The sequence below is a fragment of the Budorcas taxicolor genome, unplaced genomic scaffold (genome assembly GCF_023091745.1).
Source record: "Budorcas taxicolor isolate Tak-1 unplaced genomic scaffold, Takin1.1 scaffold2521, whole genome shotgun sequence".
Taxonomy (NCBI): domain Eukaryota; kingdom Metazoa; phylum Chordata; class Mammalia; order Artiodactyla; family Bovidae; genus Budorcas; species Budorcas taxicolor.
The window spans coordinates 1-16,210 of NW_026291876.1; the positions used below are offsets into that span (position 1 = coordinate 1).

The following is a 16,210-nucleotide window of genomic DNA, read 5'->3' on the forward strand; positions in this document are numbered from 1 at the left end:
TGAAACCAATATATTTATACGAAAAATTTTGAAAAGAAAATTAACAATATTTTTTTTTCTATATAGATATTAATTTTTATTTAACATGGAAATTTTTATTACATTGGAGTTTCTCTAAACCTCTCTCAATTATTAAAATCTTAGATTTATTAAATTATATCAATCTATTAATATTACAAAGGAACAATTATTACACCACATGTAATCAAATAAGCATTCCTCAAGTAATAATCATTATGTCACGTGTAAACAAATAAGCACTCTTTCTAAAAAATAATATTATCCTTGAATAAGTGATGCAAAAAAAATGATTTTACTATCTTGAATATATCTGATACAACTTAATCCATATTCAAAACTATATCTAATAAAACATAATCCATATTCAAAACTAACTTGCAGATTTATTAAATCAAATCGTATCTTTAGTTTGTATCCTATGTATCTTAGAAATAGATTTTATCTTTATTTAAACTCATTTTTTTGTATAGATCAAATGACCCCTAATGTGTATATATATGATCTGCAATTATTTTCTTCTGCATTTGTAAAATAGGTGATAGTTGTTCATAAAATAAATCTTAGTGTCTTTTTTATTCAATGACTCCAAGTTATTATTATTTAATTTATAATTAATTTATTTGTTCAATTTGGTTTTTATTTTTTGACAAATTATTTGATGTTATTGCAATTGGATCAAATTCTGCAAACATTGCTGACAAGATGATTGTTGATATAACTATAGTTGAATTGATTTCATAATTATTACTAATATTAATTTTGTTTACTTATTATTTTTACTCATCACTATTAATTTTATTTTATGCTGCAGGAAATTGGTGTAATATCACAGTGCTTTGAAAATGTTATTGAGGGATTCAAGTTTCTATGTCACATCCTCCAAGAGGGTTTGGGATAGGCAATAGATAGAGAGAATGATAAAATTGGATTTGAGATGTACCTTACTAAAACAAGGAAGATGATTAAGGAAGAGAAAGATTTGTATTCAAGAGTGATTCACTGATTTTGTTCAATTTTTATTGTTTGATGGTTTATATATCATGTGATATTTATGATCTACTACAAATTTATTTTTGTACTTTATTTTGATATTATACTTATTTTTGATATTTTTCAATATAATATTACATATTGTTTCTGTCGATCTTTCTGGAAAATATTTTGAAATAAACTTTCCAGGAAGCCAATAAACTTTTCACGAAATAAAAAAAGGCAATAATTATTCCTATATAGATATTAATTTTTAATTATCAGAATCATTTAGGATACCATATATCGTCATCAATCGAATGATATAATTAGCTCAGTATTTCCTAGGATATTATGTCCATTCTTTTCTTTTTTTTGGTCAAAGTTTTTTTGGCACCTTTCTATGTATTGAAACCCATATATTTCTACAAAAAAAAATTGAAAAAAAATTAGCAATAATTTTTTCTTTAAAGATATTAATTTTTAGTTATGGGAATCATTTGAGAGACCATATTGTCATAAATCTAATGATACAATTGGCTCGATATTTTTTAGAATACTATTTTCATTCTTTCTTTTTTAGTCATAATATCTTCATTTTAGGACCATGCAGTTTTGGTCCCAATTTGATAGAGGTTTAACATGATTTTTTTTTTTATGTTGGAGATTGCTTAAAATTCTAATTTATTAAATTATATATCTATCAACATTATAAAGTAACAACCTTGTCACGTATAAGCAAAAGAACATCCCTCCAGAAAAAGCCATCACGCAACATGTAAGTAAATAAATTAGCACCCTTAAGAAAATTATATTTATAATTTTGAATTTACTTGATTGACAAAATCCAAACATACAACCAACCATTAGATTAAATTTAAGCAAATTAATACCCCTACTAAAAAATAAAAATGTTATCCGGTGGTGTGAAAATTTTGAATTTTGTACTATCTCGATCTTAAATACATCTTATAAAACAAAATTCACATACAAAACTAACCAACATATTTATTAAATTAGATTATGTCTAAGGTTTGTATTCTAGGTATCGTAGGAATATATCTTATCTTCAATTAAACATATTTTATCTCTATCTGTAGAAGTGTATTTAACAAAACCTATACACACAACTTCTTTATATTTTTTAATCAAATTATTGTGAATTTGTATGAGTTGTAGTCTTTTTCTCCCTTTTTTGCTTCTCATTCAAGTGTTGCTATGCATTAGTCACTTGAAAATGAGATTATTTACCTTTCTTTGTTTAATTGTTCTTTAATGAGGCACTGTTATTGTTATTGCTTATTATATTGTTTTTTTTTGTCAAATTATTATTATGCTTCGAATGCCTCAAATATTAAAATGTAACATTTACTTAATAATTTTAGTTTATTTTGACAAAGCTACAATTAAAAAACTTCAGGTTAATGCATATCCATTAAATTCCAGTTCAATGAGGTTTTTACAATTTCATTCTCATGGTTATCTTGATGTAGATAAGGAAGGTAGACTTCTATCCATTTAAGTATTAAAAAATTCAGATCATAACAAACATATGCAAGTTTCAACACTGGTTTGTTACATAAAATACCATGTTAAAGAGTTTGAGAGAACATCCACAATTGAATTTACAACGTGTATAGTTGCTACAAAGAGGTATAATGATTCAAGCATAACAATTGTAGACGTTCATCACATGGTATCTTGCTACTATTTTTTACTTCCCTTTTTTTTTTTACATGATATGCATTTATGGGAAACATAATAATAAATTTTGGTATATGTAAACAATAGTGGAAAAAAAAAAAGTAATTTAGGAGTTTATAGCGTCTTCAACTTGAATTAGATTTATATTGTGCTTCATAAAAGGTGGAGATTTCACATAGCCACCTAAATTGGTATCTCTGTTACATAGACATACAGTTCCAATATGTACCATCTCTTAACCATATTTTATTATATACTTTTTTCAAATATTGGCCAAGTTTAATCATTACAAAAAAGTTGAGGTAGAGGTTAATTACAGAGGTTTTAGTATGAGATCTTCTTTTTTTTTTTCTTTTTTTGCTTTCGAAGAGATTTGGTATGAAAAGGAAAAAGGATTAACAAATGTAGCTTTTTTGTTAGAGTTGCATTGTGTATGATCCTGAAATAGTTGTTTATATCTATACACATTCTATAAGCAAAGCAGCAACTATTTCAGAATTCAGAGCCCCAAAGTTCTCAAGTGACGTGTCATAGTATATAAGTAATTAATCGTTCATAAAGATTACAATTACAAGTTGACAAACTTTAAATAAAAAGTATAAAATTATCCTTTAAAATTTATTACTTGGTCTGTTTTTAATTTCATTATAGCAATAGATGTTTCTTCTTAAATTAAATATAATTTTAAAAAAATACTTGATCAAGTGTATAATGATAGAGATACAATCATGGATATTAATAATGATAACTTTAAATTCCTTTTTATATTCACCGAATGATGTTTATATTAACAATTGTAATTTTAACGGTGCTTGCAGTAATAGGAGTTGTTAGACCCTTTTTCAAATAAAATAAATTATCATAGTTCTATTATGTAATATGATCCAAAAAAATGTCACAAATGCATTCTATAATTTGTCAAAATGTTTCAAATGTTGAAAATATTCTTCTAAACATAATAGATAACGCACAACAAGAGAAAAGTATTTTCACTTCTATCTTAAAGCACCATTATGCTACAAGTAATCTAATAAGTACCATTTCAATAAATAAATAAATCTTACTTCTATCTAAAAGACTTAAATATTTGATTTATAAATGAAAATTCAATTAAAAATAAATAAATAAGTGAAAAAAAATTCTACATCGTTTTTAAATGACAAAGCCTTCCTCATAAAATAATTTTATTTTTCAATTAAAAGCTTAATCAATTTACAAAATTCACTTAATATAGAAAAAATAAATGATTCATCTCTTTAGCTTCTTAGCAATGATTAGATTTGGTCTAGTGTGGAACTTTTCTTTTTGTTTTTTGACAAAAATAAAGTTTGATTGAAAAAGAGATTCAACATTGAACTCGTCCTTTTTTTGATAAAGAATGGAATTGCATTATAGAAGAGTTCCAAGTTGAACTCTCTTTTTCTTGATAAAAAATAAAATTATAATGAAAAGAGGTCCAATGCGAAACTTCTTTTTTTGGTTAAAAATGAAATTGTATTGACAAAGAAGTTATATATGAATTTTTTTGTTTTGGGTAAAAAAAATGAAATCGCACAAGGAAAAGTCTAATGTGAAAATTTTATTTTCTTTTTAGTCAAAAAAAAAAAAATTGCATGGAAAAAGTGGTCTAATATGGAACTTCTTTTTTAGGTAAACAATGAAATTTGTATTGAAAAATAGGTCTAGCAAGTGACCTTTATTTCTTTTGGGGTAAAAAATAAAATTACATTGAAAAAAGATCTAAAGTGGATTTTTTTTTTGGTAAAAATAAAATTTCACTGAAAAAAGGTCCAACAAGGAACTTTCATTACATTGGACCTTGCTTAAAAGATTTTCAATTAAAATCTTAATTTATTAAATTAGATTATGATTATATCTTCAGGTTCTATTTTATGTATTTTAGGACTCTATCTTATCTTCATTTAAACTCCTTTATTTCTATTTGAAAAAAAAAATAGAAAAGAACAAAACAATAAAAAAAAACTTAGGATACAATAACCTGAGGAAAGGAGATACATATATGTATCTTTTGAAAGTTTGATCTATATAAAATAGTGCTTACTGTCATATTTTTAAAAATATAGGTGCTTATATTTGTTTTTTTTTTTGTGATGACATAGTATTTAGAGTACCTATAGATTATAGTCTCTCAAAAATGTAATTGAAAAATTGAATTAATTAATTGTATGTTTCATATTTTAAAATATTTACTTCACACCTGTGCATCGCACAGGTATAAGACTAGTTAATTTGAAGAGGTTATATCGTATTTTGATTTCTAAAACTAATTAGCCTCCCTTGACAAAATATTCTAAATACATCCTTACCATTAGAGTTTTGAGGTGGTCTCTAGTATAAACTGCTCTAAAGTGCTAGATTAAATGGTAAGACTTTGTATGTATTTATTTCAACATTTTTGGGATGTCATTCTTGATTAAGATTTTCTCATGCAATTCCTCTCGTATCCTCAAGTTTTGCAATGGGCAAATTTCATCATTGGTCCCCATTGTTAGCTTGCAATTTCAGTTTAGTCCCCTATTATTACAAAAATAGCACTACTAGTCCCTAATGTTTACAAAAATTGACGCGGTTAGTCCTTTCCGTTAAGTCAATGTTAAAATTGGTTGATAAATGATCATGTGTTGCGCACATGACCATATTATGAAGGGTAAAATTGTCATTTGACCATAATTTGGTATTTTGCTTTTCTTTTCTTTTTTTTCTTTCTTTTTTTCCTATTTTGCATCTGCGATCTTCTTCTTTTCTCACCCCCAACCCCACGCCACCCCAGCCCTACCACAAAAGACCAACACAGCCACCCCAGCCCCACCACAGCCACCACCCACCACCACAACTCCCTAACTCTAACCCACTCCTACAGCCATCTCGTTCAACCCCCACCCCCATACCTCGTGCGACCCACACTGTCACCGCCACAGCCATCTCTCACAACCCACACAACCCTCACAGCCACTGCATGAAAACCCACTTAACACGCTACAACACTCGTGCGACCCAGTCCACTCTCACTACCACCGTCGTTTCATGCACCACCCTTGTATGACCCATGCACGAAACCCTCCAACCTCACTACCACTGTGTGTGTGTTGTGTATGTGTGTATGTGTTTGGACTGTGTTTGTGTGTGTGTATTTTGACTGTACTGTATTGGTGTGTAGTGATGGAGGAAGAGAACCAAATAAAAAAAATGTTAAAATGTTAATTTTGTGATTAAAAGGGTATATTTGAGAATTTACTTAATTAGTAAGGGCACAATGGTCATTTTACATGAACAGTAATTTTTTCCATCCATTTTTAACGGTAAGGACTATTTCTATCATTTTTTTTCAAACATTGAGGACTAGTAGTGTCACTTTTATAACAATAAGGACTAATTTGAACTTATAAGCCAACAATGAGGACTAATGGTGAAATTTGCCCTTTTGCAATCATACCATTTCACCTTAGTCATAAAAGTTGAACACCCCCTCTGATACAGATATAAAAAATAGCCCAAGTATCAAGGCGGCCTAAAGCCTATGATAACAAAAGTAGCCCACATTGCAAGACACTTGTCATAAAAATAGCATGCAAGGACAAAAGGGGACCACCCCCAAAATGCAACCAGACTACTATAAATAGCGTAAGGAAAGTGAATGAAAGGGGGGGAATTAATTCTTTACTTTTTTCAAATCTGTCAATTCATATTTACCCAAGCCAAATACTAATTCTCTCGTGCGAGGAAAAACACTCAAGGCTTTTTCCGTGATTCCAGTTAGGGACTCGGGTGCCCTTATTTCATATCTTTATTGGTACTGCCCCATAAGAAAAATCAGTAGGCTGGTCAAGTAGCCTTTTTGATGCATAAGATAAGCTGGAGGGCTTCTGCACCCCAATCATTCTATTTTCGTTTGTGGTATTCCTTCTAGCCTTTGAAAGCTTCTTTCATTGAATTCAAAGATCGATGGCTGTGAAGTATGCTGCGAATGAGGAGGTAACCCCCGTTATTTCTTTCATTTTCCTTGTGTAGGTCTTCAACTCGGATCAGGGGATTGGACCAGCGCTCAGCTCGGCTCGACAAATTTCACACTCAACACCCTCTAACATAAGCAAGCATGTACTGACTATAAAATCATTGCAAAACTTTCTCATTAATTAGCGAACTTAAACCTCTACTTAACAAGATCTTAATAAATCTTAATCAGTTTCTTTTGTTGCTAGGCGACAATTTGTTGATAATGTGTATATTTCTTTTGAATATTTGCATCGCCTAAGAAAGTAAGATGGTACGGTGGATAATGATAAATTTATGGCTATAATTTTTTGTTTTGCTAAGCATTATCGCTATAAAATTGAATATGTTTAAGGCTTAGAATGATTTTTTTTTAGGATGACGTGGAAACTCTGTTGGCGGAATTCGATTACTAGATTATCCGTCAGATCCCGACTACCAATGGCGGAGCCACTCCTGGAGTACGGGGGCTGCAACCCTCACTCAATTAAAATTTTGTCTCAAAATGTGTGTATTTTTTATGTGTTTTTGGAATGAAAAATTAGTTTAGCCCCACTGAAAAAAAAATATTTATATATGAGTGTCTAATTGTTTGATTTTAGCCTTCACTAATGACAAATCCTGGCTTCGCCCCTGTCGACCATCAACTAGTAAACCCCTGGGGCAGTGGTGCGGCCCCACACATACACCATGTCAGTTAAGAACATAACTTCAGGATAATAAGGAATGTCAAACCTTCGTAGGAGAGCAATTTCACCCTATTACCGCTAGACCATATCAGGGCAGCTCGGAATGATTATTGACAGTCATGCAAAAGCTAAGTTTTCGATTTAAAATTGCTCAAATTTGCAGAAACACGAGGCACCATGAGAGGGGTACAAAACTTTGTAAGGGAGACCAAACATCACACACCTATTTTTTGCTGACGATTTCCTCGTCCTTAGTCATGCGACAAAAGAATTAAAGAAGAAGGGGTTTATATTGACGACATTTTAAAAAGATACGATAAGTGGATGCTCAGGTCAGTGCATGAATACTATACAAAATGCTAATGTCTTTATCAGCGAAAATGGCACAAATGAGGAAAAAAGGTAGATATATAAATAAAGCCCTGGGGGAATAGACACTATGATCGAATTTTCGAGGGGAAGGAAAAGAAAGTAAGATAGACGAAAAAAATCAAAAAGGAAAAGAAAGGAAAACTTTTTCCTCTTTTGAATTGAAAAGGCAAAAAAAAGAAAAGAAAAAGTATTTTATGAATTACATTAAGTAAAAATTCTCTCATTCGATAGTGTTAATAATACAACACTATCATGTGAGTGACACGCACTCCACTGTATACGAAACCCACACTTCCCGTTAAGTATAGGGGTGGGACTCGTATGTACGTAGTCGAATGGGAGTAGGTGTCCCTCCTGTTATTATTGGTAAGGTGACTGATAGCCATAGGTGGGATCATAGGAAAATGAATGGCATTTTCTGTTGCAGAGACAATTAAAGATTTAAGACTCAACATTCCACTGAGGTATGCAGGTGCAAAAGACAAAGGCTGTTGGGTTGCAAAGTCAGCAAAAGCTGAGATCTAATGGCAACAAGGGCCGGATTGGAGAGACAATTGGTGAGCATGAGTAGAAAAGAAGTGGATACAAATATGGAGTTTGCCTATTCGAAACTTCGTCTTTGATTGACTTAGGTTTTGTTTGGCCTACTTTTTTTATAGTTAAAAGTGTTTCTTGTAAATTTAGAAACTGATTTCACATGTTTGACCCATTTCTAAAAGTACTTTTAAGTAAAAGTTAAAGCTGAAAAAAGCTAAAAAACAAGAAGCTCCAAATGAGAGCTTTTCAAAATAAGCTTTTGCGAAACTGTTTTTATATAATACGAGAAACTGTTTTCTTTTTCTTTCTCAAATATAACCCTTTATATTTTTTAAATTACAATATTACCCTCAAATTTTCTAAAAGCTCAATATTATCAAATATAGGCCAAACAGTCTACAACTTTTGTTCAACAGCACTTCTAACCAAAGCTCTACTGCAAAAGTTTTACAGCTCAAAAGTAAAATTTGACAGTTAGGTCAAACAGAACCTTAGGCACTCCTTATAGATATGCTTAATTGGCATACTGGTAGTTAAATTAGCATGCTTACAGAAGGCGGTTAAAGATGATAAATTTTCTTAGTTGAAGTGAAGGGATTGAAAGTACAATACACACTTTTTTTTTTTGGTGAGGAAAAGTCATTTTAGTCTGTAAGAAATATGATAATTAAGTATCAAATAAGATCCTATAAATTTCAAAATCTCTCCACAAGTTCTTACACTTAAATTTCTTTTGTAATTGTTTATAAAAAATAAAAAATAAATGCACTAAAATACCAATTTTACCCTTGTAATTGGACCATTGCATCCAACTATATATCTATTGGACATTTTTTTTTTAAACAAAATTAATTTCTAACTTGTTTGTCATAATGTGATTGTATTAATATAATTTTCTTTTTAACCAAGAAGTAAAGGTCAAATTAACTTTTTATAGCCAAAACTCCTTCTGAATGTGTTGTTGCATGAAGCAATGAAAATTTGCTAATCTATATCATATTCCAAGGAAAAAATGACATTTTAGTGTATTATTGCTTTTTTCATCAAATATAACAAAAGAAATTAAGGTACGAAGCCTTGGGAATTGAGAGATTTTCAAATTTATAAGGACCTATTTGATACTTATCATGTCTCTCAATGACTAAAATAACTTTATTTTTTATTCAAGGGGAGACTTAAACCATACGACATATATTAAAGAATGTTATCTGCGAGAATTGATCACGAAACCTCTCGCACTCACAATGAGAGATATACCACTAGACCAAAGGCCTGGTGCGGTAAAATGGCTTTTTTTTTATTCAAGGGTAATTTACCGAAATGGTCCTACATCTTTGTCTTTTTTGATATTTAAATCCCGTATCTTTCATTTTAGAAAAAATGGTCCTTTATCTTTCATTTTTGTGACAATTGTTAGTCCTTGGAGCAAAATTCATCAAAAAATAACGTTAGTGAGCATATAAATGGCACATGATCGCAAAATGCATAAACTTTAGGATGTTTATATTTTATTGCATGACAATTTTACCCCTAGAGATTTATAAATTTTGCGTCTACGTGTCATCCACGTGCTCATTAATGTTATTTTTTTGACGAATTTTACTTCAAGGACTAACAATTGTCACAAAAATAAAAGATGAAGGACCATTTTATCCAAAATGAAATATACGGGACTTAAATGTCAAAAATGACAAAGATGTAGGACCATTTCAGTAAATTACCCTTTATTCAAATAGAGGCTTAAAGTCATACATATATGTAGAAGTAACCAACGAGACTCGAACTTGCAACCTCTTTCAAATACTGCGAGTATTATGCCGTTAGACCAAATGGTCTTTGGCAAAATGATTTTTTCCCTTGTGAAGAACTAATCTTGAAGTTTTTAGGTTAGACTTTTTCCTTAGGAGCATGTCTCAGCAGCACAAAAACAAGGGTTTCGCTCGTTATAGGACTTTTTTGGACAAAAACATATAGATCATTTCTAACATTTATAATTCAGGGTTCTTCATATAAATTTACAGAAACTACTCCTGGTACAAATACATGCATACAAAGCGTGCACACAGATGTCAACTAGTGCATACGCATTGTGCATTTTATGCTGAAATAAAGATTTTAAAATACCAGCATGTTGAAAATAATTTAGATTTTGGTATAATTACATAATTGGAGTATTAATTTAGAATTAAATTAAGGAAAGGGTAAAGGTCTAGTTTAGTCCATTATGTTTTGTGTAAATGACACTTTCATCCACTATCTTTCAAAATGAATCTGTTAGTCCATTATCTTTGGTGTAAATAATACTTTCATCCATTATCTTTCGAAATGAGCTTTTTAGTCTAATATGTTTGACATCAATGACGCCATTAGTCCAATATGTTTCCTCTAATATGTTTTGAAGTTGGACTAACAACGTTACTTATGTGAAACATATTAAACTAAAAGGTTCATTTCGAAAGATAATGGATGAAAATGTCATTTATACCAAAGATAATGGACTAAAAGGTTCATTTTGAAATATAATGGATGAAAGTGTCATTTACACAAAATATAATGGACTAAACTAGACCTTTACCCTTAAGGAAATAATAAGTTTTTTTATTAGATTAGGTTTCCTAATAGTTGAGTTTTATATTCTTGTTTACCCTAGGTTTTGTAACCTATAAAATAGGTTCTTCTATTATAATTTGCAATGTCGAATAATATATAATGTAGTCGTTTTAGTTATTCCTTTTGTTTAGAACCACCGTTGGTGGTGGCTCTTACAATTGTTTGTTTCCGCATATGTTTTCAGTATTTTTTTGTTTAACACAACATTGCTATACATTATTTAGGTGATCCTTACCGTCCTCTATATGAAAAGAAATCTTAATATAAACAAAGATGTGATGTTTAGTGTAGAAATCTTACCATCTAAAGGGAATTTGAACCATGGCTCGCGTGACATAAAGCCATTATTTGAAGCTAATAGAAGTTTATACATGGTACTAACTGATAGTTTCTGAAATTTAGCACATGTAAAAGTAAGCAAGCGTAGCTCTTCTAGAGTAGTATTTCACTGATGGCTCGAGCATACGATGTCCCTCCAGACTCGCCAGATCTACTTCGATACTGAAACATGATATCATTCCCAAGGCCATATCTCTGTCACACAGCTTACAGAATCACTTATGGCTCCTCCATTATTAATGCTGCCATTGAAGGTATCTAGATTTTCAAGCTGTCCAAAGGTTGAACTTTGCACCGACGAGGGCACTCCCGGGTATGTAATATCATCTCTTGCACGAACAATATTAATTGTAGGAGACATGTTATTGTTGCTAAATGTCTGGGGAGTGTAAATGTTCAAGTAATTTTGAAGAAGATGACTGGTACTGGAGGTGAATGAGCCTCGAGCAACCATATCTTCAGCTAGTTTCACCTGTAATGAAGTACACATTCAATCAGGAGACATTCTATATATGTAGTATATGCTAGATAATGCTTACATGACAATCAAACTCAAACCTAACAAGAACCCGCGCGTGGTGCCCCAAGCCCAACCTACGGAAGCCTCCACCATTTCTCAAGAACCTGTGGTGCCCCAAGTCCAACTTATGAAAGCCTCCACCATCTCTCAAGAACCAGTGGTTCCTAAATCCACCATCTCTCAAGGTTTTTCTTCTCAGACGTTCATGTTTTTTTGAATCATCCCGAATCCAAAACCCCTTCCCCTTTATCTAATAAAGGCTCCCCTAAGTCTTCCAAACATGATTCTACACCATCCAAATCCGATAGACCCATTTTTAATTATCCCCTTGGAAACAAGGCTCACCGAGCTTACCCAATCAAAAGGCCTCGAGCCCAAATGCAATCTCGTTTTTGGGTATTTAATAATAAAATAAGTTAAGGTCCTCTTGGTCTCTTTCTTCTAAACTATATCCTAACTTTAACTCTCAAATTACCTTTGTGCCTTGTCAAATTATAACATTTAACTATGAACCGAGAGAGTATATATATGTGAAGGAGAGGGGATGAAAGCAATAATGGAACCTTGGCTTTCAAAGCTTCAACGTCTGACTGAAGCACCCGGTTATTAGTTGTGGCATCTTTAAAATGATGCGTAGCATTTGAAAGCTGCTTGGACAAAGATGCACTTGCTCGCCTTAGTTGTTCAACCTAAGTACAAAAAAACAACTATGACATCCATGAGAGAGAGTTTTATCACCCTGCAAAATTGAATGGTTCGGTTTTATTAAGTGATCACTTCATCTAAAAGTTTAAACTTTAGAGAGGAGTTTATTATATTTATATATTGCCTTCAAGGACAGTTTTGATGTATTTAAATAAATAACAACGATACTTGAACACAAGAATGTTTGGTAACCTAGCTTCAAAGTGATCCATGCACACTCCTTTATGTTGCTTACTTTGGCTTCAAAGCAATATGTGTAGTTTCTGGTTTTTATGAAGTTTTGTTTTATAGCTAGCTTTTAGGTATACCGACAAGTTAGAATTAAATGAAGGGTGAAATTGAGGATGATACATTAGTGTTTGTACTTGAACCTTTTGCCAGTTTTCTCATGAGATATATTAGTCTAAACCTAAAATTTTGCAACCCGGATCCCACGTCCCAATTTGCAATATGTTTGCGTTCTGAAAGGTCTGAAACACTTCAATTCACATTCCAATTCGTTAAAATTGGCAATACAAATAATATACACATTTTTACCAAAAAAATAACAAAAGAGAACTCCTACTAGATTTGGATGCCAGAATTAGTAATTAGACTAAACTCCGCAAAAAAGTGATTTTATAATTAGAAAATAGAAAATACCATTGATCTACATAATATTTGGTAAACGAACTCAAAAATTCTTCAGAACGTATCATGAACCCAATCAACGTACTCAAGAATATTTCTACCCTCATTGTACCCTATAAACTTCTAAGTGTCGTACCCTGTACCTACACTCGTATGACGACTCGTAACGTATTGCGAATCTCGTAACTATGTTTGGATATGCCCATATGGACATGTATGTGCATAATTTAGGAGTCGTTTCTTATTTTTAAGCTGTAACTGGGATCAAATTCTTATTTTCATGCAATCCCCTGTTTCAACAAGCACATAGGGAAGAGACCAGCATTTTATTACAGCAGATCTAAAAACTAAATGCTTGTGTTTGTTACTAGAATTCTCCCTCTCTTCTTGACTTATTGTTTCCAAAATCTTTTGCATAAACACTTTAATAACTGCTTGGAGAATTAGATACCTGCTGTTCAAGTTCTGCCAAGTGTGTCTGCTTCCTTCTTCTCGAGCGACGAGCAGACTCCCTATTCGAAACCATCCTGAAAGAGGGATTCATTAGCTCGTTATTTAGTACGAATCAGTGAAATGACAGAATACATAAAAATTATTCCACAGGCTCTAGAAGGTATCCCAGGGAACTACTATGAGAATTTAGAAATCCAATGCTAAGGATCTTTAAGATTAATGTTAAGAACACAGACTAAGTTGAAAGCTTTTGCGTTCACCGGTTCCATAGTTTCTTTCGTTGCTACAGCTGATAAAAATCGTTGTTTTAGACAATGCATATGTAGAAAGCATATTTCTTTCTAAGCATATATATACCTTTTGATGTGCTTTGTGTCGATAGGGTCAGTGCTTTGTTCACATGAACCAGCTTCTGTGCCATTGTCATCGTCATCTGATTGATCGTTCGAGGAATTACTGATTGCTTGATTCCCTCTGCCTGTTGGTTTAGCAGCTGATCTTGGATTGCCAACTGATTGAGCAAAATTGTAAGAGAAAAGAACATATGAACGCCTCAATACATATACTATAAAATTATCTGTCGCCACGCGACTACATAGAATGTCGTGGAACTGTATTATTGGTGAATCTGGAGTAGGGGAGCCCAGGCCGACAAATTAGTCTCCCGGATGGCTCGGCAGCCGATGTGCCTTGGCTCTCTGGAAGTTCCCAGCCTGGGCGGATAAATTAGCTGTCCCCAGGAGTTGATCTATATTGGCTTGAACATATATAAGTGTACATTCTCAATTTCGAAAAATGTATTTTTTCCCTTTTTTTTTATTTTTTTTATAAAAAAATTATTATATTAAATTTTTTTAACTTAGATGTTTGAGTCAGCCACTGACTGTCCCGGCAGATTACAGCAGGAATAGTCTTTATATGTTTTCTGCCCAGGAGCCCCTATTCCAGATCTCCAATACTGTACATACCATATATTGATTACATACCATATATTGATGATTGAGAGTCACTTGTCACTGTAATGCTGGAATTATTCAGAGTGGGATTTTGAGACGACAAAGCAATATCTGTTGCTGCACCATTGTTTGAAAAACCATTTCTGATGTCCTGCTTTTGACACAAGAAGAAATGGCAAACTTCTAATTAGCAGATTACTAGAACCCGGGATAATGTACGATTAGTTACACATAATCGGATCATTATCCTGATCGAGTGTTCCACAATATCCTTTCTGTCGGGTTTGTAATAAAATGTTCTAAATTCGAATCATGACTACGGCCTCCATTGAATAAAAAAAAAATTTCATATCTGTTATGGATGGATAGGTATGATCGAAGACTTCTGCCCACCTCAACTGTTGTATATTTTCCTTTTTTCAGTTCATGATAACTATTAGAATATATAATTGTTTCACATGAAAAAATTAAAAAATTCAAAATGGTTATGTAAGATTCTAAACTACTCTTGCTAATAGTACGACAAAAATTGACAGACACCGAAAGCCGTGATGTTGTGGCTTTTTTCCTGTTTATATCTCAACAATTTCAGAGGTTGTAGCAAGTATCTCTATATCAAAAGGGAAAATTGCACAAACAATCCTACTATTTCCACAAAATATTAAATTTGTCTCTATTATTTTTCAAAAAATTTAAAGTTATCCCTATTGTTCAAAATTTGACAATTTAGTCTCTATTATTTTTTTTTTTTTTAAATTAATTCCTATTGTTCTCCAAAAAAATCAATTTAGCCAATTTAGGTATAATTAAATTAAAACTTTTTGAAAAATAATAAGGACTAAATTGACTAATTTTAAACAATAGGGACGAATTTAAAAATTTTGAAAAATAATATAAATTAAATTGATTAATTTTAAATAATAAAGATTAAAATTTAAAAAATAATAATAAGGACCATTTGTGCAAATTTCCCATGTGAAAATATGAACCTAAAGTAAAGCCAAGTCCACGGTATACATCAAACACAAACTTGACACTCTAATTTTCAGTTTGTGTCATACCAAGATAATGGATGTAATTTTCAACATGATGGTCATGCATAAAAGTTTACAAAAATGTAAAATAACATAGAGTATTGTTATATATCATTATATATATCAAGGGTGATATTTCAATCATCTATCTATACGTATATGACAAGAGTTTATACTATATAAAGAGATATTAGATATTTCATACATGAATATTTATAAAGAGTAAAACATCACTTGAACGGACGAATGCCAAAGGGGATAACGAACCTGATTTACCGAAAAAGAGACATCACGAAAACTTCTGCCACCATTGTCGAAATCAGAAGGACCATTACTATCACTACCTCCACAGACATTACTATCTTTCTGGCCATTTTTGTTCACAATTTCTGGACTTCTCATGTTCTTGAACAGTTCCTCAAGAGCCAACTCTGAAAGGCTTCGTTTCATGTAAGAACAAGAAAAAATGAACGCTGATCTCTTTTTATCCATTGCAAGCACTCTGGTTTAGAAAAATTTTACTGAACTTCTTGCTTAGAAATGAAGTTAAGAGTTGGAAGAGAGAAAGAGGAAAGAGAGAAGGGGAGAGAACTCAAAGTAGTTGCATGGTTATATAGAAAAGATGGTAAAGAAAGTAGCCAAAGTATTCAAAAGGGAAAA

The 16,210-nt window shown here is 31.7% G+C and overlaps 1 protein-coding gene across 1 annotated transcript; it reads right to left on the reverse strand.

The window, feature by feature from the left end:
• Positions 1-11,427: 11,427 nt before the first annotated feature.
• LOC128071170 (uncharacterized) lies at positions 11,428-15,952 on the reverse strand. The gene is made up of 6 exons (XM_052664133.1): positions 15,827-15,952; positions 14,547-14,667; positions 13,918-14,071; positions 13,559-13,634; positions 12,336-12,461; positions 11,428-11,724 (listed from the first exon to the last, which is right to left on the reverse strand). The coding sequence occupies exons 1-6, from the start codon at positions 15,950-15,952 to the stop codon at positions 11,428-11,430; spliced, it is 900 nt and encodes a 299-aa protein (XP_052520093.1).
• Positions 15,953-16,210: the final 258 nt, after the last annotated feature.